This window comes from Panthera pardus, unplaced genomic scaffold (assembly GCF_024362965.1).
Source record: "Panthera pardus isolate Hobbes unplaced genomic scaffold, ASM2436296v1 HiC_scaffold_8, whole genome shotgun sequence".
Taxonomy (NCBI): Eukaryota; Metazoa; Chordata; class Mammalia; order Carnivora; family Felidae; genus Panthera; species Panthera pardus.
Window position 1 is genome coordinate 147,301,056 of NW_026527013.1, and position 22,930 is coordinate 147,323,985.

Below are 22,930 nucleotides of genomic sequence, written 5' to 3' on the forward strand. Positions count from 1 at the left end.
CCTGTTCCTGCGCCAGAGTTCCAGAACGAGGAGACTCCTCCCCATTTGGGCTCTCCCCAGCCGTGGTCAGCCTGCCCGCCTCCCTCTCCCCCTCCCTGTGCGGGGGTCCAGTGTTGTTCAGCGGTGCTGTTAATGTGACGATCCTCACAACAAGCTCGGGCATCCTCTCCTCCCCAGGACGATTGGCAGAACTCACCATATTTACTTGCCGAGGTCCTGGAGACTGTGGAGTTGTTCACGGCATTGTAGGCTGTCACCTGCTTGGACACTAAAGCCACCACAGAACCATCTGGCACCTACAAGGAAAAGGCTTACAAGAGACTGGGCACAGAAACTCTGCCCCCTGAGGAAATAAGGACAACAGGAATTTACTTGGATCTCGGGGGCAATCAGTGCCTCACCAAGAACAGGGGGGCTTTGGAGGCGGTCAGCTTTCTTCGATGAAACAAGACAGACCTGAACGCTGAATAGCATCCTATGCCGTGGCTAACTCTTAGAGCAACTCTGGCAAGAGCGTCTCACCAGCACCCTCCATCCCGATGCTTCCCTGGGAGAGCACCCGGCCTTACGCCCCAGGGATCATCCAAGAAAGGCCTTTTCTTGCAGACTTGCCCATACCCCGCCGGAAGCACACCCTGCCAGAAGTGCGCATATTGGCATCCCATTTCCAAAGAGGTCAAGGTTTCCTGGCTGACGGACACCAAGTTTCCCTGGGTCGCTAAGGGATCAGAAGTGCCGGTGGAGAGGTGGCTGCAGGGCTTGGTGTCCGGCCTCAGGGTGACCCTCTCCTTCAAGGACTGAGACTCTGAGGGAACGGCAGGTTACCAGCCCCATCCCTCCTGTGCAGTCACCCCACCTGGTAATGAGCCAGCGTGTTCAGTCTCTTCCAGTCATTCTCAATCTTGGTGGTGATGTCTTCATCCTGTAGGATCATCCTCGCCCCGCTTCCTTGTCGCCACTCTGTAGGGAGAGCAGATGCATCTCAGAGAGGCCCTCGGGCCCCTGTGCTCCCAAGGACAGCTCCCTGCGGTGCTCCCAAGGACCCCTGTGCGGGCACCTACAATGCATGATCTCCAGGGTGCATCCGTGGACCAACAGGTGTTACGAGACACTCCCTGAAGAGGGGTGCAGAAGCTCTCAGTGCAGAGGCGCCCTGGGTTCCAGCCCCGGTTCTCATCCCAACGCACTGTGTGCCACAAGTGGGATAACATCCCCTGTCCTCCCCTGCTCACCTGTCCGCTGCGAGCGGCCACATCCGTGAGCAGTGCTTATAAAAACTGGCTGAGTGAATGAGGCAGGTCAAAGCATTTAAGAACGCTAAGTAAATGCCAGGCGGCATCATCACCGCCACAGGCTCATTTGCTCGATTGCAAGGTCTCAGAGCTAAGGAGAGGCTGCAGGTTCAGTCTCTGTGCACCCTGGTCCTGTTGCAGGGCTGTGTCCTGCACCTGAAAGCTGGGAGGTAGGTCGCACCCTTGGCAGGGAGTCCGGGTAAATGCACGTGGAGGGATCAGCAAAACCCATTCTCGTGCCCGGGACCAGCCCCATCCCCACGGACTTAATGTGAATAGCTGTGTCTTGGTGATCTATCCAACACCTCATTATTTGATGCTTTAGGTATATACTTCTATCCATACATTCTCCTCGGGGGCCCAGACACCACCGACACACAGGCTCTCTGATGGCTCCCGCACGGGGAAGCAGGGGACTGTTTCCCATCAACCAAACTGCCATCACCACCCATGGTACAAATCACATGCAGACGAAGAAGTGCACATTCCAGTCTTGAGATGTGTGCGCACGGAGACCCAGGTGCACGCCAGCTCTCGTGTGCAGGGGCACGTGCACACCCACACACGCACGTATGTTCACATACACACACCAGAGAGGAAAAAACGGCCTTTTAAATTCAAATGCAACATGTGTTCCAGCCAGGAAGCCACGAATCTGGCTTCCAGGCAATCACGACCTCGCTCAACGCCGCACAGACGCCAGTACTTCTGAAACGTGCAAGAGCCCTGGGATTCACGGAGCACAGTCGGGGGCTGGAGTCACCTGACATCCCTGCCTGACCCCGCTGTGGATTCTCCTATGGCTTACAGAGACCCGATTCAGACCCCACCCCCAGCCCCGCTGTCCCCTCCGGTCAAGGCTGAGCTGTGGGCCCATGACTGGCCACATCTGCGGTGCAGAGGGCACCGATTCCTCCCTGCCTTGTGCACTTGGCATGACCAGTGCTGTGGATGAAAGACAGGCCCAGAAAGAGAGCTGCCTGCCCTGAGGGGCAGCAGAGATGCTCATAATACCCCAGTCCCTGCTCGAGGTCGTGGGCTTGTCTGCTGCCTGGTTTAAAGCTTCATGTAGCATCAGGCCGCCCGAGGAATAAGAGCATGAGGCTAATGGTGCCTGTTCACTGGAGTGAAGGTCCCTGGGCACTGCCTATCACTTAGTGCCGTTGAAGGCATGGCTGGAGTTGAGCGCAAGGATTAGAGCCTCGGGGCAGGTAGGGTAATAGACTAAAGGGAAATGCCCCACTGAGGCACCTCGAGGGCAGTGTGTTGTTGGTTGTGTTTTTTTTTTTGTTTTTGTTTTTCATTTTATGTGGGTATGTGCGGATGCACGCATTTTTGAGTGGTGGGGAACACGAAGTAGGATATCTGGCAGCTGGTCAGCCAGTTGATACAGCCTGGGGCTAAGAAATATGGCAGTTGGCATGCTCTACCCCAGTCCCAAAAGACAAAGCCTCCTGGGTCTCTCCTGCTTGCCTGGTGAATAGCACCAGGGCCATTAAGTCAGAGGCTGCATGGCGGGAACAGTACAGAGACAGCTTGGGGGCACGGAAGACAGTGTTCTACATTCTCCCACACAGGGATTGGGGGAGAAGGAGGGGAGGACTCTGGATATTAGGCCCACTGGCTGGGATATTAGGTCCACTGGCTTCTCCTAAGGGAGAAGAAGGTCTCTTCCACTGAAGTGGCTGTGGGCTTGCCAGGACTAGATGGGGACCAGCTTTCCGGTTTAGCAGCTACACTGGCATTGTTTGCTGATGGAGCTGTAGCACATCTCAGTAGGATCTGAACAAGCCACACAGCCTGATGGACTAAGCCATGAGAGCTGGTGACTGATTCTGGAGACCGATGGAACGCTTCCCGGTTGCACAACTCCCCTTGAAATTGTGCAGTGCGCAGCCTGTGCAGCTGTACTCAGCAGCCTTGTTTCTGAGTCATGTCCAATAATTATGTAAGCAAATGAAAATCAGTCTGTATCTGTGTCCCCAACTGAAAAAAAAGTAGGGCAGAGTATGGCTATGCTTCCCCCAGGGCAGTCAAGGAATGATGGCTTGTCCTTGGGAGTACAAAAATTTGATGTTGCTAAATGTCTACCAGCAGTGCTGGCCCAGCACCAGGGACACAGTACGTACTTGATGAGTATTTATTAAAAGAGTAATGAATAAGTGAATGAATGAAGGAAGGAAGGAGAAGAATGAGCGAGTGAGTGATGATGGCCTATTTTCTAGGCAGTACGAAAGAATTTTCTGCCTCTGTGTTGGTGCTCACAGTGGGCAGTGAGTTGCAGTTAAAGGGGAACTGTGAACTACTCTCTTAGCAACCTGGGTCAAAGGTTGATCTGAACTCTTCAGAAACACAGCCAGGCATAGCCAGTACCAGAAGGAAAGTTGTCTCAAATTATTGTCACTCATTCTTCCAGTGTTATGACCAGGAAATTAGAGAAACAGGTTGGGAAGACAGATGAAGTCCTTATCCGCAGGCCACTGCTCCTTCTGATAACCAGCGGAGTTCTCTTCCACGGGCACTAACTGGGCTCCTTCTCTGGGCAGGACGCTGGACTAGGTCATCTGGATACAGTGACATGAGAGGAGCCCTTGTGCATGCCCTGCGTGTTCTCTAGACGTGGGAGCTCTACGAACCCGAGAAGGCAGTGGCCCTCAGGCCCCAGCAGCTTCCTTTCCATAAAGCCACGTCTTTTCGCAGTTATCTCAAAAAGTTATGAATATTCCCCCAGGTGCCAACATGAGGTTGGTGAGCTGGAATCAAGGGGAGCACTTCGCCCTGCTTTTTAGATCTCTTGAACCTGTTTCTTCTCGTTACCTCTTACACCGAAAAACCGGGGGAGGTGGGCCACCTGAGTGGCTCAATCGGTTAAGCGTCCAACTCAGGTTGTGATCTCACGGTTTGTGAGTTCGAACCCCGCATCGGGCTCTGGGCTGTCAGAGCTTGGGATTCTGTCTCCTCGCTCTCTGCCCCTGCCCCACTCACTCTCTATTTCTCTCTCAAAGATAAATAAAAATAAACTTAAAAAAAAAAAAAAGAGAGAAAACTTGGATTTGCTTTCCATCCCGCTGAAATAGAAGGAAGATAAAACAGTGAACTTCTCTGTCCCGCCCCCAAATCAGTCCTAATGGATGGAAACCCAGGGAGGAGGGAGCCTGGTTTTGGCAACGCCAGCCCTGGGCTACAAGAAAGAACCAGGCCATGGGGAGCCGGCCAAGCTGACCCCCAGCGGAGGCGGGGGCTCGGAGTGCAGCAGGAAGGCAGGGGATTGCCCCGTGCCGAGTAATTTAACCTGGGCTAACCTGGGAACTCATTCCTAAAACTCACTCTTCTTGGCCGGAGTCCTTAGTTTTACCTGCTGGCCTGAACACATTTCTGCTTCTGTGTTACACTTTCCTTCCTTTCCTGAAATCCCTCATCCACATCAGCCATGGTCTCTCTTTTCTTCCCAGACTCATCACGGAAAGTCTCCAGGAAATCAGGAGAGCAGACATGGGCTCGGCTTTCTGGAGTCCTCTTGCATAGCTTCGTGACCTTGTCTCAACAGAGGCAGGAGCTGGAGCTCTACGGAGTCATGCCAGAACCAGGAAGGGACAAGGTCAAAGGCCAAAGCAGCTGGCTTCTCCCCATCTCAGAGTGTCCACCCTTCGCAGGCCATAGCTGGCTTCCGGAAATACCCTCCTTGCCCAGCAGTGAGGAACCCAAGGGCCGGATGCACTGGTTAAGGGTAAGGCAGGCCTGCCACCTTCAGATCTGAAGGACAGCGGCCTCGTGCCCTTGGCAGCGTGTGGCTGGCTAGGTCATCCTCAGGAAGCCCCTGAGCGAGGACATATCTCATTTTGCGCCCTGTGTATTGTTGTATATTCGACACACGCTCAGTGTTAATGACAGTAATGCAAATCAATAGAACCAGGCCTCTCAATCCCAAGTCCAGCACTCTCTTCACCAGATAGGCTCCTTCTGTCTTGCCTATAAAAACGGTGCTAAAAATATCTCTCTTTTGTGTCCACACCTTGCTATGTATGTACGAGGTGGCCCTGTTAGAATAGCTGAGGGGTGATGGGACAGCTGGGCTGATGGCCAGCATCCTCCGGGTGAGGGTGTAGCCTCCACACAGCTTTGCCTGCCCTTGGGGCACAGGGAGGGACCAGAAAACACCTCCAGACACCAAATGATAGGAGACACTGAGCTCAGGGATGGCCCCAGAGAATCTTGAGACAGGGCACGCTCTGGACCAGCACATCTGGGAAGACGCATCTCCTGCGGCCCCCGTGCTGAAAATCCAGATCCAGGAAACCTCAGAGCCCCATTCACACTCACCCACTCCAGCACCGTCTGCTCAGTGCCCACAGCGTGCCAGGCCCTGTGCTAGCACAACATGACGCTTCATCAGACTGAAGCCCTGGCTCCTGAAGGGCTCTCTAGGGGAAGGCCGTGGGGAAGCAGGATGAATCGGGGGCCCTGGGATCGGCGGGGGGGTAGGGGGGAGAATGAGCAGCGTCTGGGGGGGGGGGGTCCAGGGATGGCTGTTGGGCTGAGGGCTGGGCGGCCAGGAGGACGGGTGCTCTGGTCCGAAGATGCCACTTATGTGATGCTTCTGGGGACCCGTAGATGTGTGTCAGTTTGGGAGACAGTGGAAAGGAGGGGCTGGGAGGCCGGAGAGCCATGTGCAAGGCAGAAGTGGGGTAAGAAAGATCTGGCAAGCCAGGCTAAGGCATCTGGGGGTGAGCTCCAGGGCAGGGAGACGGGGTGGATGAGAAGGGGGGAGCTCTTGAAGGACACAGAGGTAGGAAGCCCCACCAAGAATGGCTGCCCTTGGCCAAGGCAGATGGTGAGGGCCCGAGCTAAGCAGTAGGGACTGGGGTACAGACGTAGGGGGTGTTCAGGAGATAGACCACACAGTGCTTGGAAATTCTCAGGGAAGAGGAGATAGGAGCACCACAGCATGTCCCCCAGGTTTTGAGAAGGTGGCTGAGGGAATAGCTGGAAGCTGGGGCATAGACGAGGGAGGGATTCGGGTGCAGGAAATCCCTGGAAGGAGGCAGTGGCCCCAAGCACATCACTGGCCTGGCTCCTGGAGGTTCCCCTGCCTCCCAGCAGGTGCTATGTTGAGGGACACACCCTACGTAGAGCACAAACCTGCACAAGCTCTTTCCCTTGTGTGTGTGTGTGCACGTGTGTGCACAGGCACACATACACATGCGTGCACACACTCATAGATGTATGCACACACACATTCATGCATGCACTTCATTTTACCTTAGGGTGGGGGCTCAAGGCTTGCAACCCCCCCCTTTCCATTCTTCCTATCAGCACCTCTCCTCAGATCTATCACAGAAGCTTTGAGAAAGGCTGACCCAGATGGGCAGGGGAAGAGGCAGACTCATCAGAACTGGCTGAGCCAGCCCTCCTGATCCACAGGGGACCTTCCCGGTGGATGCCTGAGCTGCCACCCCAGGCCACCTTGTCTCACCTTGGGGGCACAGGGAGCAGGCTCTCACCAGGAGCACAGCCAACCTGCACAGCGCCTGCTCTGCCCCCAAAGACAGGACCCTGAGCAGAGGGCTGGAGGAGACGTGGGTTCTGCTGCACACCTGTTGACCGGTGAACCCCAAGGAGACACCTGGCAGGGGACCCTGGGACCCTCAACTCCCAGCAACTCAGCAGGGTAGGGAACGTGAGTCAAAGCAGAACGGGGAGGGGCCATGACAGGATCAGAGTGTCACTGCAAACAAGGTTGGGAAATTGACCCAGGAACGGGAGGGGGTACTGTCTAACTATGTTTTGTTTAAAAAAAGAAAAAAAGGAAGTATTTTATTTATTGTGAGAGCAAGTTCTAAAATATAAAATAACCGAACTACAACAAGAGGTGCTTAAAAGAAGAAATTCCCAGGGCGCCTGGGTGGCTCAGTCGGTTGAGCACCCCACTCTTGATTTCAACTCAGATCCTGATCTCACGGTTCGTGAGATCGGGTCTCGTTTTGGGCTCTGCGCTGATAGCATGGAGCCTGCTTGGGATTCTCTCTCTCCCTTTCTCTCTGCCCCTACACTGCTTGCATGTGCGTGCTCTCTCTCTGTCTCAAAATAAATAAACAAACATTAAAAAAAAAAATAAGAAGTAGACGAAATTCTCAGGTAGAACTTGCCGTCTGCATTTAAGGTACTAGGTCTCTGTAAACTGTAAAGTGCCCTGCACTGGCGAGTTGTTGCTATCTGGGAGAAGTCTGGAGAGCTGAAGGCAGAAGGAGGCTGTGCTCTGCTACTCAGTTTAGGATACAGGAGCTAGGGCTTAATGGACATTCTTGAGTATGGGACACAGAGGCTCCGGTGGCCGTCCAGCAGGGCTGTGGTGTGCAAGGTCAGAGAAGAGTGGAGAAGGCAGGTGGTGGGCACTGGGGAGGAGGAGAAGGGGCCCGGGGTTCATATGCACGGCGCACGGCACCAAGACAGAGCTGGTGGCTCTGACCTCTCCCTCGCAGCTTCTGCCTGGCAGCCCGGTGCCCTGGTCCCGGCTCCAAGCACAAAGGACAGACACACTCACAATCCAATTTGTTACACTTCCACCTTCCAGGGAGAGAGGGAGGTGAAAAGAAGAAAGGGAAAAAAAAATCCCATTATCTTTATCTGTCCTTCCTATCAGCTGCAGCGGAAAATGCAAACTGGGGAGACAGCTGCTGTGAACTCTTTATATTTCACTCAGAAGATAGTGTATCTTTTTATTGCATGCAGGAATTACTCGTTTGAAAAAATATATATATCCTTACAGCATGACTTGAACCTTGAACGGCAAGACAGAGCGGGGGGGGGGGGTGGGGGGGGGTGGCAGAGCATTCCAGAGTTCCGGGGGCTATGAGAGAGTATTTGCATGAAACCAGAGGAATCTCTGGAGGTCAAGGTCCACGGGGCGAGTGTACAGGGAGGAAATGGGTGGTCTCTCCACCTTCCTGCTGTGTGACCAGGGCCCAGGCATTGTGCCTCTGAGTGGCGGACTGTCCCGTGCCGTGGAACAGAACGGCACCAACGATTTCCATTTTACTGAGACAAAGTCCCACGGCTCAGAGGGAGGGGTGTCCTGTGTGAAGAAATGAGGAAATCATCCTGCTCACACTGGTACATCCCATGCCTGGCACAGAGCTTGCCCCAAGTTAGGCTCTTCTGATACATTTGTGGAAGAGTTTAGTGCCCCAGGGGTGGAAAGGGACATAAACGTGGTGAGGACAGCCTCGTGTGTAACACAGTGGGGTACCGTTGCCACTGGGCTTTGAGAGCTCCGGAAGTTGTAGCTGCCCAGCACAGCCCCAGACCCCTGCCCTGTGGTATCTTTCCTTCCTTCCTTCCCTAGATTCCAACAGACGGAAATGAAAGCAGGCCTTCCTGTCCTTCATTTTGGCTCCTGTGATGGTTAATTTTATGTGTCAAGCTGGCTGGGCCTAGGCATCCAGTTATGTGGTCAGACGTTACTCTGGAAGTTTCTGTGAATTGTTTTAGATGAGATTAACAGTTGAATCGGTGGGCTTTGAGTAAAATGAATTGCCCTCCATAAGGTAGGTGGGCCTCATCCACTGGGCTGAAGGCCTGAAGACAAGAAAGGACTGACCTCCTGTGAGCAAAAAGGAATGCTGCCAGCAGAAGGCCTTTGGACTTGAACTGCAGGGTGGGTTCTTCGCCGCGTCTCCAGCCTGCCAGCCGGCCTTGCAGACATTGGGCTTGCCGGCCCCCTTGCTATAGACTGAATGGTTGAGTCCCACCAAAATTACCATGTTGAAATCCTAACCCCCAATGCGATGGGATTTGGAGGTGGGTTCTATGTCAAATAAAAGGCCATGAAGGTGGAGACCCATGAATGGAATCAGTGCCCTTGTCAAAGGGACCCCAGAGAGCTCTCTTGTTCCTTCTGCCATGTGACGACACACTAAGAAGGCATCACCAATGAACCGGGAAGTGATCTTCACCAGACACCAAACCTATCAGCACTTTGATCTTGGACTTCCCAGACTCCAGGACTGTGAGAAAGAAATCTCTGCTCTTCATAAGCCATGCAGTCTATGGTATCACGTGATAGCAGGCCAAACGGACTAAGACTCCATAATCACGCGAGCCATTCCCTAAAACAAACCTCTCTCTCTGTGCACATTCTATTGGTTCTCTTTCTCTGGAGAACCCTGACTTATACATTCCCCATCTTGGTTGCTTAACACCTGGAAAGGTCTAGGGAAAGGGTGGATGGGGGTGGGGTGGGGAGGTGAGAGAACTTCAGTCTGAGGAGCAGTGGATGGAAGTGTCTGGAATGAGGGGCCAGGCCAGGGGTGATGATGAAAGGCAGGAGGAGGTGTTTGGGGCTGGATTTACTTAGGACAGTGACAGGGGTGGCTTAAAATGTCTTTGTCCCCATCTGAGCTGTTCTTAGACAGGTGTCCCTGCTTTGCCAGGGGCTGGCTGGCATCGGGAGGGGGAAGGAAGTCTTGGCCCAATGCCCTCCTATGGGGGCTGGGGGGGCAGGGGTGGGGGTGGAGGATGAAGGGAGAATGCTTGGCTTTCTTGCCTCTGTCCAGAGCGTGGGTCTGAGTCCTCTCCGTGCCTATGTGTTATGTCCCTTCGGCATAAATTAATTTTTGATAGTAATCACACCTTACATTTGTAAATTGCTTTTAGGCGTTTCAAGCACCATCACCTACATGATGCGGAAAAACTCTCCTTGGGGGCACGAGGCTGAGGTGAATCATGTGGAAAAAGCATCCGGATCTCTGAGGAGGCCCCATTTCCTTGTGATGCAATGTGGCTTTGGGAGAAAGAAGGCCAGAGCTTTGGGGGCGGCTCCAAGCCCTGGATCTCATAGAAAAAAGGACCTTCCTCAGAAAAGCACCCACCACAGGGGGCCTTTATGAGGAGTCCAGCAAGAGGCTCCTCCCCCAGGGAGATGGGGCCCTGAGGCTCGAACCGCCTGAGGTCCCTACTTCTTTGGCTTTCCCCCTTGTCTGTCCCTGCTGTCGGAGGCCTCATCCCTCCAGGGTAGCTCCTGGGTCCTTCCCAGCAGCAGCTCCCATGGGAGGGGTGCCCTCTTTGTTGTCTCGGGACCTGAAACGTGGGCAGCCGTGGTGGGCGGTGAGTCACAGGAGACCCCGCCCCTCCTGGGAAGCAGCCTGTTGCTTGAGAATGTGCACCCCGGGGGGCAGTCTTGGCTGCTTTGCTGCAAGGTCCTTCCGCCTTGGGGGGGTGGGAGGAGCCACAGGTGCTCTGAGGCTGCCACTTTGGCTCCAAATGGTTCACCGCGATGGTTGCCGGATGCTTTACATCTTTTCGTTAATGCTCTGCTTTGCCCGGCATTTGCATCTCCAGGCCTTTTAGGGGAGCAATTTTCTAAGGCTAAGAAGCGGCCCCTTCCCCTCCCAAGCTGGGGCGGGGGGCAGTGCAGATTCCAGGGAGGGAGAGAGATCCTGAACTGTGAAACTGGATTTCTCCCTCCAGGAAATCAAGCAGGTGCAGAAGGTGTGGCCCCTGAATCTGCTTCCAGCCGCTGCCCCCTGAGCTTGGGGTGGAGAGGACACTGGAGAATGTTGGCTCCCGCCCTTCCTGAAATCTACTAAGTGTTTGAACCACCACAGGAGGTAGTGTTCTTTACCACCCATCTGCCCTGTTCTGGTAAGGAAGAGAGGAGTTCCGGAGCAAATACTCTGTCTCGGTGCTTCAGGTGGAGGCTTACGAAGCCACCTGCTGCTCTCCCTCCCGGGGAGTCACCCCTTCCCAAGCGTGAGAAGCAACAGTCCTACATGCACCTGCTCACAGGAGCTCTTCCTGTGTTCTAACACCACCTTTCCGAACTCACCTTCTGGCGTGAAGGTTCTTACAACAGCTCCTGCTCTTGGCCCCATGATGTCAGGGTCACCCTCCCGCCCACTGTGCAGATAAGGACACCGAGAAGCACAGATAAGCTCTCTGACGCGGCTTCCGTAAATCAACAAAAGGAGTGGTGGGTGCTACCTGGCATCCCGGGTGAATGCAACTCTCCCCAAGAAACCCATTATGGAGCCACCCACTTAGGTGTTTGGGGGTGGGGAACACGGGAGTCGGTTTCCCTCCCACTGGTCCCGTAGCAGGCCCCTTCCCTACATCAGGCTGTGGGATCTTCACGGCAGCAGAGTCACCCGCACGCAGACACACGTGTTCTCTCCGACTGGAGTGCCCAGTGCCCTGGGACGCACGCGTGGACACGCTTGCACACACGTCACCACCACCGACTCTCTCCCGTGAGAGCAGCACGCACAGAGACACCTCTCAAGGGAAGGGGACCACAAGCTCGCCCAATGTCTCTCCCTGGGTGTCAGAGCCCTGGGCGTGGGGCAGAACACATCCCGCCAAGAGCCAAGCAAGAGGAGGTGGGGTTAAACGAAGCAGAAAGGGTTGAGGTGAGTGAGCGGAACTTCCTGACCCTAAGTCTTCAGGCACAGCAGGAGGAGATGAAAATTCCCTTTGGATTTTAGAAAATAGCATAGATGCCCATCTGTGTTGGATGGCTTAACGGAAGGCAGCTTAGAGGCCAGATGGATGGAATAGGGGCCCCTGGAGGCCTTCCTACCCCCACGTTGCCACAAGTCTCCAGACATAAGCACATACACATAAACGCCTTTCTCTCCATGCCCGGGATCAACAGACACACAGCACTTCCTTACTGGTGTTATTCTCATGATCCGCAGTAACAACAGCCAGTACTAACTGAGTGGGTTCCACGGGCCAGGCACTGCATTAAGAGGCTTTTACAAGCACCATCTAATTTCTTTCTTACAGTGAGGCGGGCACCGTTATTATCTCCATTTTACAGGTAAAGACACTAAGATACAGAAAGGTTAAGTGACTTGACCAAGGTCACACAGCTACAACTTAGCAGCGTCAGGACTCCAATCCAGGTGTGAGAATGAGCCACGAGGCCAAACTGCCTCTCTTCAGCCCTGGCCCCTTTGGAGCCTGGAGCTCCCCACTAGGGTCTCCCCAGGACAATATCTCATTCAACACCCAGGCGAGCCATAACTGGATCTCAGTACAGCTGGCCCTAACTGGCATGCCCTTGTTTATGTAGGCTATGCGATCTATTCATGGAACATTCAAATAAAATGTCATCCGGCTCCCCAGCAGGCTGTCACCTCTCATTTTCCTCTCTTCTTTTTCTCCATCCTCCATCACTGACCCAGATCCCTCCTGCCTTAGGTAGTCAGCAAAAACAACACGCACAGAACAGAGGGGAAGGGAAGGGCCCGGGGGGCTAATGACGGTGGTGGCAGGAGCTTGGACCACACAGACTCAGCTTGCGTCCCCTTCACTGCCCATGGGACACCAGAGGCAGTGGGACTGCCAGCAGGTGGCAGTCCCCTGTGTGCCTATTACTCACTGAGCAGACACGGAGGGGTGCCTGCCCCCTGCCCCCTGGCCCCCCTGGTCTGTAGGAGGTGCTTCTGACCAGTCCCAGGACAGTCCTGGGCGGGCAGCCTACTCACCCAGGTCCATGTCTGCAGCCTTGGGCCGGTGGGAGCAGGGCACATTCTTGAAGATGGCATCCAGAATCTTCTCCTTGACCTGAGTAATGGTGTCGCAGTTGAGGATCTTTACTGGGACCTCGGGGCTGTTGGCATTGTCTGGGTTGACACAGCTCAGCACCTGGGGAAGGGGGAGCAGAGGCGCGTGGGGGAGGGCAGCAGGCAGAGCTGAGTCCCAGGGGCACCCTCAGACCACCACACACACCCCCACTCGCTCTCTCTCCCACGTACACGGCACTGTGTCAGCAGCACACCCAGCCCGTTGCCCTCTGAACCCTCCCCTTCCACGTGTGTGGGTCCATCCTCCCGGTCACTCCCCCTCAATGTACACGCACTCATGCGAATCTGGCTCCTTGCTCAAGAGATTTCATAAGCTTCGATTTTTGTGACGGTCTCGGGCTGACTGGAGGTTGGAGAATCTCTAAGAAGCTTAATGGGCTCTTTAAAAATAAAAAGGTGCAGGTTCAAACCACTTGAGATCCCTTCCTGGCTCTGAACCCACAAACTTGTGTTAAGGGAAAGTGGTCACCCTGGCCCAGGGCCTCAAAGTCTCCTTCTGGAACTAGTCAGAAAAATTCAGGCTCTTCTTAAAGCACCAAGCTGTATTTTTTTTCCTTTAAAAAGTTCTGGGCTCTTTCCCAAGGCTTCTCGTTCCTTGCTGCTCTCAGAGAGGACTCTGTCTACGTGGATGGGGCTGTGCAGGATGCTGGGCAGGGGGCGCGGCCACAGTGGGGTGGGGTGGGGTGGGTGACCTGGGGCGCGGGTCGGCTAGGCGGCCTGGCACGCCGGGTCCCATACCCTCCCTCTGCCCCTGCCGCCTGAGCCCCCTATGCCCCCTCCCTGATGTTTCCCTGCACCCCTGCCACCTCGGATCTCAGATGTCACATGTCTGCAGACTCAGACGACAGCTTCCTCCCCCACCCCCTTCTGCTCCATGTGGCTGCAATCAGAACCCTGGCCCCTGGACGCCTGCCTTTTATTAGCAGCCAGACTGCTGTGAGCTCAAACAGGAACATGCTTCTTCCATTAAGAAGGAAAAAAAACCCTCCTAAATCTATAAATCCAGATTCTCACCCTCAACGTGTCCTAAAATGAAAACAATGGTGGAAGGAATTCTGGACCATGGGTCCCTTCTGAGCCCTCTCCCAGCCCCTCCCTCTAAAGCTTTCCCGGACCCTCGCTGTCCCCTCCATGGCTGGGCACAGCCTGCCACTTGGTGCTGCCCTGGCTGCCCCTGCCGTCCTGTGCTCTGGACTCAGTCTCCTCCTCCAGGAGCAACGCAACCTTTTCTGGGTTTCCTCCCACTAGAACCTCGAGGCAGAGGCTGCCCCACCCCAGAGTATGCCCTTCTGACGTTTCTACTTGCCCCAGGGGTTCATGGTGGCCCTAGGAGAACCCCGAGGGATGCATCAGGGCATCTAGAGAAGAGTAAGTACTGAGGGACAGGGTTGCCTGGCCACCGGCCAAGCCACAGCTCCACCCAGAACACCGATTCCTTATGCCCCTTGGCTAGTTTCTGAGCAAACTGCCTGAGGTTTTTTCCCTGCTAACTCAGTACTTCTGGTGTTTTAATGTGAATAGGATCACTCAGGGGTTTTGTTCGAATGCAGATTCTGACTCAGGAGGTCTGGGGTGGGGCCTGCGATTCTGCACTGTGGCAGGGAAGCATCCAGTGGTCTAGCACCTAGCAAGCTCCCGGGTGATGCCAATAGCCACTCCCAGCAGCAGGGCCCTAGAACACGCAAGCCCAAGTTCTAGTATCCAGCTAATTAATCACTCAATACCTCTGAGGGCACCTAACTAGAACGTGATGCAGCCCTGAGCCTCTCAGCACCTGTCTCCTTTGTGGTACCCCTCCTGCCCAGGACAAGGACAGCAGCAGTTGGCCCAAACTGCCCAGGGCTCTTCCGGCACTGCTGAATCCCATGACTTCCTCTCTTTTTATCTGACCCCTTCATCTCGGTGGCTCCGGCCCGGCCCTGGGCAGCCCTGTCTGCGGCTGTCTTGTCTCGTAGGCTTGCTTCCTTTTCCTTCTTGCCAGCCAGGGGCTGTTCCCCTTCTGCCTGTTGGGAGTTCCTTTCATAGGCCTGCGGTAGCAGCCTGTCTCCCTGCAGCCCTTTCTTCCCCCGGCAAAACAATTGCAATTTCCTCCCCCTTTCCACACGGCACCTCTTCCCCAGGTCTCTCCACTTGATGGCTGCGCTCCCCTGACCCACTCCTAGTTCCTGACATCGTCTGAAACCAGGCTGGCGTGTGAACAGTAGCCGGGGCCTCTGGAAGGAAGGATGCTGCGATCTGGGGACAGAGCATCACGGCAGCTCACGGTGCTGGATTCAGTATTGGGGAACCATGGATGGGACGGGAAAGGAAGGGGTCGGGGGAGATCAGGCAGGAGACATTTCAATGGTACTTTTAGCTCATTAAAAAATCTATTGGGGTCTCTATTTTGGGAAGGTTTCCCCCTCCCCTTCTCATTTTAATCAGAGCCTCTAACTCTCTCCTCTGAAGCAGAATGTGACTCAAGGAAGCCAAGCCTTCGGTCACATGCTGCTCCTCTGAAGTTTCCCCAGTGGAGCCCATCCCAGCAGGTCTGTCAAGATGCCCACTGGGTGCCTCCCCGCCTTGCTGGCCCTCTGAAGATGGAGGGGGACAGGTGCATCATTCCCAGCCAGAAGGGACTGTCTCCCCACTGGCCATGGGGTCTGGGATTCGCCCTGGGCTCACTGCTCCTGCCCGACTCTGCCCTGTGCCAGCCCAGCCTGCATGGGTCTCATCTCCCCGTAAGTGCATTTAAATCCTTTTGTCTGTCCACCGGTCTTGAGGCCATCCATGCTTCACCTGCAACGCTTATCTGTGATCTTACGTTCTACCTCCTTCCTTTCACACCCCTCCCCTTTCCTAGAGGAGGCCGGGTGGGAGATCATACCTCCATACAAGAGCCCAGAGCTGTGTGAGTGCCCGCCCTGCTGGGAGGGACAGTGGCAGCCTGCGGGACAGGCATGGCAGGAAAGAGTGGGCTCCCTGCCCTGTGCTCCTCACCATACCCCATCCTCTGGACAACTTTGGGAGGTATGCACGGTTGTTATCCCTGGGTAAATCAGTTCTAGTGTTATCCTCCATTTTTTTTTTTTCCAGATAAAGAAACCCAAACTCAGAGAGATTGAGGGATCTGCCCCAAATCAGCCAGCTGGTCAGAAGCAGAGTCAGGGCTCTCATCCAGACCTCATGCTCCTACATGCTGAGCTCAGCTGCCTCCTAGGGTGACAGCTGCTATTAGAAGAAGGGGTCTAACCTTGACAGAGGGAATCCCTACATTCCCTGGACAAGCGCCTTAACCACTAGGCTATCCCGGCCTTGTGGTCTATAGCTCGGGTCATGGGCGTATTTGCACTTAGACTGTAGGCAGAGCTGGGCTTCTGAAACATAAGGAACTCTTTCCGGTTTCCTCTCCTTTGGCCTCTACCTGCTCTGCATGGAACCTTCACTCTCCACGCTGGGATTCCTGATGAGGAGTTTGTTTTGGGGAATCAGCCAGCCAGCTGTTGGCAAGGGCTTGGGACCCCACGTTCAGTGCACTGGCCCGGAACCACACTAGTCTTTGCTGAAGTGTTGGTGAGCTGTGCCTGAGCGACTGGCCCCCAAATCCAGCTGCCCTGGTGTGGCGGTAACTGAGGGAGTCTGGGGGTGACAGGCACAGGTGGGACGCTTGGCTGGGCCCGTGCGGCAGGTAAGGACAGATGGCTCGCCAGCACCTCAGCCATCCCCTCTGCTGGGCAGGGGCTGTGCGGGACCAGAGCCCCCTGTCCAGGGGCATGGGCAGCGCCGTGAGGCCGGCTTACCAGGGTTTTGTAGTCGATCTGTTGGCGGATGAGCTTGTCCTCACTCAGGGAGTAGCGGGCCTCTCCTGTGATGGCATCGATGGGCCCCTTCTCCATCTGCTGCTTGATGGCACAGAATAGCGAGAAGAGGGGCTCCCCGGCGCACTCCTGGACACAGAGAAGAGCCGTGCTGGGCGGACGCCAGACCAGCCCCCCGGAGCCCGTTTCTTTGGACAGGGCCGCTCTCCACTCCTCCGTCTCGTTTCTCTCCTGCTCCCCGCCCTCCTCTCTGGTGCCAACTCCCCCTTCAGATGGGAGTTTCTCTCAGCTCTCTCGACCACCTGTCTTCTCCTGTCCGCCCCCTCCTCTTCACCTCCCCTGCCTCCTGTCCCTTCTCTGTTCCTCCTCCCCACCCCACCCCACCGCTGCCCATCATGAGACGGAGGTCAGTCCCTGGTGGTGCCAAAGCCTTAGAAAACAGGGAATAATTGGAGGGGAACGGATTTTCTACCTCCCAGCCACATGGGCAGCGTGCCTTGCAAGGTACCAGCCTGGAACCCTTATGGGCCTGGGGGCTGGGAGAGGTAGGACGGGAGGAAGAGGGAAAGCAAGGAAATAAGGGGTGAAATGTTTTGGGCTCACAAGGGGAACTTGGCTTTAGGGCTCACGCAGGATGCTCTCCCGGCTCTGGAGAAAGCGGCCTGGGGGACAGGGGATGGTATTTCTCATGCAAGGGCTGACAGATGCTCTGTCTCCTGAGATGGTCAGGAGTCTGCCGCCTCGGGGCCAGTGACGGTGCTGAGGGGGACCGCATTTCTTGGTGGGGTTCTACGAGCCAGGCCGTGGGGAATGTGGGCTTGGGGGCATGCAGGCTCTGGTAGGGCGGTACCCCCAGAGATACCCCCACATCCAATCATACCTTGAGGAACTTGTAGAGCAGAAAAGTGAACCAATTGGTCAACATCTTCTCAGCCACCGACTCAGTCCTGTCACCAGTCACCAAGGGAACCGATGGAGCGAGACAAAGACAGAAGCAGCTGGTCAGACCCCCAAGGACTGGGAAGGCAAGGGAACAACTCCTCACTGATTCTGCTGCTTGCGGCTTTTGGGCCCCATCTTGAGGTGCTAAAGAACGTTTGGATTCCATGGCCTCCTAGACACCCCGTAATGATAGGACAAGCTTTGCCCGCGAAGCCAGGAGATGACATTCTGGTGCCAGGCTCCCTGGTGCACGTTTGGAGGGAACGCGCTAGACCAGCTGCCCGTCGGCACTTTCCGCGAGGAGGAAAACACTGTCCTGTCCGGCGTGGTAGCCCCCTGCCTGCCACACGTGTCCACTGAGCACTCGAAATGCAGCTAGTGCATCTGAAGAGCCGAATTTTACATTTTCTTGACCTGTGATCAATTTACATTTGAACGGTCACATGTAGCTTGTAGCTGCAACCTGTCAGACAGTGCAAGCCTAGAGAACTTTATAATTTCCTATGGGTGGGGAAGAGAAGAATAAGAAACCCGGGGAGATACTAGTTTGGCAGGGGACAGAAAGGAAGGCAGCAGGAGAAGCGGGTCGTGGGACAAAAACCAGATGGATTACACGGACCCCATCCCCTAAAGCTAAAGACTCCTAGAGCTAATACCTAGCTCATCCCAAGAGATGCCAAAATTGTCCTGTTTCAAATTACTTTGGAACTTCCCCTGGAACCTCGCTAGTGTTTCATTTGCAACGGCAGGAAGTGCCTTCTTGAGTCTAACTCGCACCCTTTGTGCTGCTACCCAAGTCCCTTTCTTTTACTTTGGAAGGGAAGGACACTGCGGCCTTGTTATGGCCCCAAGACACTTCTGGTTGCACCCGTTTGGAGGAAACAAACTCCATTCGAACTTGCGCTAAGCTTGTGGCCTCCTCCATGGAGACACGGGCCCGTTCGGGTATGTGTGGATAGGCTTTGAAAGTTGTACTTGGCAGAAGATACGGATAAGTATGATCCTGAGGCAGCTGCCAGCACACAAATGAAACTAAGAAGAGAAGCGCAAGACTGTTGAAATGAGGGGCCCAGCCAAGGGCAAGGAAAAGAAAGGGAGACGGAGGAGGGCAGAAGGAGAGAGGGCATCTGGGGGAGAGCGAGTGGAAAACAAGAGGTGGAGACGCACGGATACAGAGCGAGGCCACGCGGGGAAATTGTCGGTGGGAGCTCTGGCAGGCAGTGGCAACCCTAGAATTATGCCGGTGGGTGGCTGCGTGGTGGAAGTAAAACAAAAATCAAAATGATCTACCTTGCTGTTTCCAAAGCTGTCTGATTGCTCCGAAATGTAGCAACCTTTTGCAGCTGTGCAGGCGAATGCCCACGGCCCCAGGAAAAAGCCTGAAGGAGACACTTCTGGAAGCCAAATGTAGCCACTGGACCAAGCAGGGGGCCCTGCCTCAGACCCAGACACCCAGGACGGAGGCAGAGGACAGGCAGAGGCAGACGGCCCCTGGGGCGGTCCAGGCAGAGGGCTGGACGCAAAGGCCTGATGTGGGAGTTTTCCAGCTTTGTCCACAGAAAGGCTAAAGACACCGCACTAACAGCCTAGAGGGGAAATGGCCTTCCAGCAGGAGGAAAACGTGAAAGGCGGCATGGATGGAATCGGAGAACCTCTATTTGCCATAAAGCCGAAGCCACAGGATATGGCTTCTGCGGTCACATGTGACCGTTCAGGTCTCCACAGTGTCAAGGATGAGGCGTCCAGCAGTGTGCCGTGGTGCACCTGGACCCGTGCAGAGTCCCCAGCAGGTGCCAGGAAACACCTGGTGCATTGCATCAGGCAAGGGGCCACTGAAGGGCTTTCATTAGAACACAGGCCAGACCGGTGCTTCTCAGGTTTCGCTGTGCCTTCAGATCACCTAGGGTTCTCGTTACAATACAGATTTTGATCCAGCCGGCTGTGGGCTGGGCCCTGAGAGTCTGTGTTACCGAGAAGCTCCCAGTGGCTTCGCTGCTGTGGTGCTCACAGCAGTGAGAGGGGCCAGGGCCAAAGTTTCCAACCTTTTTTAACGTCTACTTATTTATTTTGAGAGAGACAGAGAGAGAGAGAGAGAGAGCAGGGGAGACACAGAGAGAGAAGGAGAGAAAATCCCAAGCAGGCTCCGCACTGCTCTCGCTGAGCCCGACGCAGGGCTCCAACTCATGAGCCATGAGCTCATGACCTGAACCAAAATCAAGAGTCGGACACTTGGCCGACTGAGCCACCCAGGCGCCCCTAAAGTTTCCAGTCTTAAGAGGGTGAGGATGGTCCCCAGAGAGGCCCTGGGGTATCTCTCCTAGCTCATGTTCTGATTTAGATAAGGCTGGGGCTGGGCAAGTGACCTCTGAAGATTCCACGAGAGAAGAACTCCGGTAGAAAGGGCTGTAACCAGGGAAGGGTAAGGACGGAGAGAGAAGAAGGCAGAGCGGAATTAGAGGGTGAAAGAGAAGCAGCAGGGCAAGTGGACGGGTTCTTCCAAAAGGGTATGGGGTGCGCCCTGGTCTCTGGGCAGGTTGGTTCCTAAGCTTGGCGGGACTTGGCTGCTCCTCCTGGGAGCTCTGCCCCCGTCTCCCCAGAAGGCACGAGATCCAGGCCAAGCGGGCTGGGCTGGGCAGGGGCCCTCTCCGACCTCCGTCCCCTGCCGCCCGCCCGGCCCGGCCCTCACCTCCTGAGCAGCAGCTTGGGGTGGTTCTTGCTCTCCAGGTTCTTGTCGATGAGGTCGGCCAGCAGCTGCTTCAGCACGTCGGTCGCGTACTCCAGCTTGCTCTGCAGCACCGTCATGATGAGCGAGGCCACGTTGCCGCGGTCGCGCATGGAAAAGCTTCGCTGGGACTCCAGGGTGCGGATGAAGGACAGCAGGAACACCTTGTTGTTGATGAGCTGGGCAAAGAGCTTCAGGCCCTTCTCCACACGCTCCTGCCGGTAGCCCGGGACCTGCGGAGGAGCCCCCGGGGGAGTCCTGACTGCCGACCGCCAACGTGAGGCGGAGGCCAGCCGGGCCCAGGGGCCTCCCCACGGGGCGGGTGCCGCACGCTGTGGACCCTGCCCTCATCTGGCCCCAGGCACCGTGCCAGCTATTTCCTTAACCCACGTGCGGCTCACTGCCTCTTGTTTGGAGGTGAATCAGTGAGGCACAGAGAGAAGGCACCCTGAGTGATAATGGCCGTGCTGGGATCTGAGTCCGCTGCTGAGCGCGAGCTCGTCCCTGACGGCAGCACAGGGCTGGTGGGGGGCCCTGCGCCAGGGCGCATGAGCATTACGGACAGCCCCCGGGGGCCTCCCGGAGGGGTCGTCACACCTGAGCCTCCACCTGTCCTCATGCTGACCCTTCTCTGGCCACGGGGATCCCGTTGACAGACCAGTGGCCTCAGAGTCAGGACTTCCAGGGTCCACACAGGCTCTGACTCCGCCACCCCGTGGGACCTCTGGCAGGTCCCGCAACTTCTCTGGGGCCCCAAGGTGATTCACCTAAAGAAAGAAGATTAAGCCTCACAGACCCTAGCATCTGATGTTTTCTCAGAGACTCCTCTGAGACCCTGCCGCACCCAGGGAAACGGGAGGAAGACGGGGAAGGAGGTTTCATCTTCCTGCCCGCGTCCTCTGTCCACCGGCAGAGGCCGGCGGGGGGGGGGGCAGGGTCTACCCAGCTCACACCAGCCAGCCACTGGGCGAGGAGGCATGGAGAACGCATCTCTGAGATGCACCGGGCGGGCCCCACAGCTCTGCGTGTCAGGGCCCCAGACTGGAATCCGCCGGGTGCCCGGCAACAGCGAGCGGCTCCAGGAAGCGCGGGTATTCGCCCAGCGGGAAGCCACACAGCCACGGCAGTGAAGGGCTTTCTAGCACTCACAGTAGCATGGATGCATCTTGCAGACAATGGAATGAAAAAAAGTCAGGAAGAAGAGGGCGTACCGTGTAGTACCATTTACATAAGGATTCATAAGAAAACAACGGTGGCAGGAAAATGGTTATTCTCGGGGGTGGCGGTGACTGCAAGGGGGCACTCGGGGACGTTTGTGGAGGGCTGGTAGGGTTCAGCTTCCTGATCTGCGTGCTGGCCTGCTGGCCGTGTTCACTCAGGGAAAATGCACTGGGCTGTGTCCCGACAACGTGTGCCTTGCTCTGTAGGTGTTCTTTCATTATCGCAACAAGGTTGCTTAACAAATAAAGCGCAGCCTCTGCCCTCAAGGTGAAGCCCTCGGAGAACAGAGCAGGGCACCCGTGTCGTGGAGTGGGGTGCGGGAGGAGCAGGGACATTCAAACGAGGTGCCGTGTGGAGGGTTGTGCCCTCCCCCGCAGGGGTCTTGGAGAAGGAGCGTCCTGTGGGCAGCAGTGAAGCCAGCAGTTTCGGGGAGGGTCAAGCTTGGGTTCACTGTCACAGCCATAGACTAGTCGGGGACCCTGAGAAGGCTCCATTCCTCCAACAGCGAAACGAACGTACCCCAGCTAATGCGTCTGTAGACCGTACTTTGCTGAGCACGGCTCTACATGCTTGAGAAATGTTGACCCATTTATTCCACATGACACCCTATGAGCTGGGTACCGTTACTATCCCAGGGCCTCGTGACAGTGAGGAACTTTCCCGGGATCCCAAGACACAGGAGTGTCAGAGCCTGGACGGCACCCAGGCAGCCAGCACTGCATCCTGCCATCTCGGGGGGCTGGCGTGAGCCCTGAAGAAGAAGGTGCGTGAAAACCTTGGCAGTGCAGGGCCTGACACACAGTCACCTTTCCTGAATGGTAGCAAGTGCATCCCACTCTAGTCCAGAAGTTTTAAACTGGGGAAGATGCAGGCAGTGGAGAAACCCTGTGTGTCCAAGGTCCAAGGAGGTGGTAGGCACAGAGCCGGAATGTTCACGCCACTCACTTCCTGAGCTCCCCTGTGTGCCAGGCTCGAGGCAAGGCCCTGGAGGAGGCAGAGACCGGGCAGGCCCCTGCCTGCTCTTGGATGGTCAGCAGGAGGCCCCTCCGGAAGGCCATGTGGGAAGGCGGTACTCAGGAGAGGGATGGGAACTCGCCAGAGCCGGGGCCCTGCTTGTCCCGGCTCTCGGCCCAGCTGCCCTTGGCAAACTCCTCATTCCCCAAGGTGGGCCCGATCTCAGCTGGCATCCTGCCCGGATCCCCGGTTCCCCTCTCCACAGGGGCTGACAAGGGAAAAAGACAAGGGTATGAGACAGCCTCACCTTGCTGTCAGCCTGGCCTCAATCTACCCAGCCGTCTGTGTCCCGCCGACCTCCCTCCTCTCCCTGTGACAGCCTCCAACACACGTGTGCACGTTTTACCTCCTCTGTCC

The 22,930-nt window shown here is 55.8% G+C and overlaps 1 protein-coding gene across 1 annotated transcript in view; it reads right to left on the minus strand.

The window, feature by feature from the left end:
• PLXNA4 (plexin A4) overlaps positions 1–22,930 on the minus strand; it is a 362,709-nt gene that overhangs the window by 16,675 nt on the left and 323,104 nt on the right. The window contains exons 21-26 of the mRNA XM_019452774.2: positions 20,303–20,571; positions 17,555–17,621; positions 16,657–16,803; positions 12,779–12,938; positions 857–960; positions 197–296 (exon numbers count right to left, since the gene is read on the minus strand). Of these exons, the coding sequence (XP_019308319.1) occupies positions 197–296; positions 857–960; positions 12,779–12,938; positions 16,657–16,803; positions 17,555–17,621; positions 20,303–20,571 (847 nt within the window). The remainder of the gene's footprint in view (positions 1–196; positions 297–856; positions 961–12,778; positions 12,939–16,656; positions 16,804–17,554; positions 17,622–20,302; positions 20,572–22,930) is intronic.